The sequence below is a fragment of the Caenorhabditis briggsae genome (genome assembly GCF_000004555.2).
Source record: "Caenorhabditis briggsae complete genome, chrIV, whole genome shotgun sequence".
NCBI classification, from domain to species: Eukaryota; Metazoa; Nematoda; class Chromadorea; order Rhabditida; family Rhabditidae; genus Caenorhabditis; species Caenorhabditis briggsae.
The window spans coordinates 3,784,692-3,785,668 of record NC_013487.2 but is presented as its reverse complement, the minus strand read 5'-3'; the positions used below and the strand labels follow the sequence as shown (position 1 = coordinate 3,785,668).

General features: G+C 38.2%; 1 protein-coding gene across 1 annotated transcript in view; it reads left to right on the top strand.

Annotated features, from left to right (window-relative positions):
• Cbr-nhr-97 overlaps window positions 1–977 on the top strand; it is a gene marked incomplete at both ends in the record, with an annotated part of 14,477 nt that overhangs the window by 5,136 nt on the left and 8,364 nt on the right. Inside the window, one exon of the mRNA XM_002632776.1 lies at window positions 420–564. Coding sequence (XP_002632822.1) covers window positions 420–564 — 145 coding nt within the window. The remainder of the gene's footprint in view (window positions 1–419; window positions 565–977) is intronic.

Genomic DNA, 977 nt, shown 5'->3' with positions numbered 1-977 from the left:
AGAAGGAACCCCAGTGAGACTGTGCAATGCTAAAACAAAATCCCTCCAGCTTTCTGACCTTTCTGATACAGTAACCCAATGGAATGAATTCGTTCGAAATATTTTCTTCGAAACCCTATCTGATCACATTCTTCCTCCTCAAATGTCTATTTTCGTCACCTCGCACTTTTCTCACTTATTGCCTTTCCTATCACCGGAAGTCTGCGTCACCTTGATTCCCATACTCTCTATTTTGATTCTTTCTAAAAACTCGTGTTTTCATTCTTCGACACCTTGTTTTATTGTTTACCCAACGACGAATACAATTGGAAAATGATTTTTGATTAAGTACAGTAACCTGCACATCTAACTTCTATCACTGACTAGCTTCCTGTGATACAGTAATCCCTGCACATCAAACTATATCCCATTTTTTTCAGTGCGTTGTGTGTGGAGACCGCGCGTGTTCGCACCTCTACTACGGAGTTGCCGCGTGCCACGGATGCAAATGTTTTTTCTGGCGAACCGTCAAAAGTAAACTGAACTACTCGTGCCGTTACGGTGGAAACTGCTCGATTTCTACTGGTGAGTATTTTGTTACTGTAGTTTCGACACCCTCCACTTCAGCCTTATTTATCTCGGTTCCTGTAAGAGATATCAAAAATAGGTTAATTGATAAAATGTTTATCATAACATAACACATAATTTGACAGTTCATTATTTTCGATGTCTCTTAAAGGGACCGAGATAAACTGAATCAAAGTCGGTAGTGCAGAGGAGGGGAGGGATACTTTTACTAAAGGTTTTTTGACTTTTCACACTCTCCCACAGAACGATTCCGAACTGCAAATTAATTTTTGATCTACAGAAAAAAGTTTGGCGCGATCACAATTGCAGGTCTAAAACCATAATTTCAGAATTTTTTATCTGATTTTGTGAAGTTCCAAGATGATTCAAATGATTCTTAAAAAATTAATTAGTGGTTATAAATTCATGTA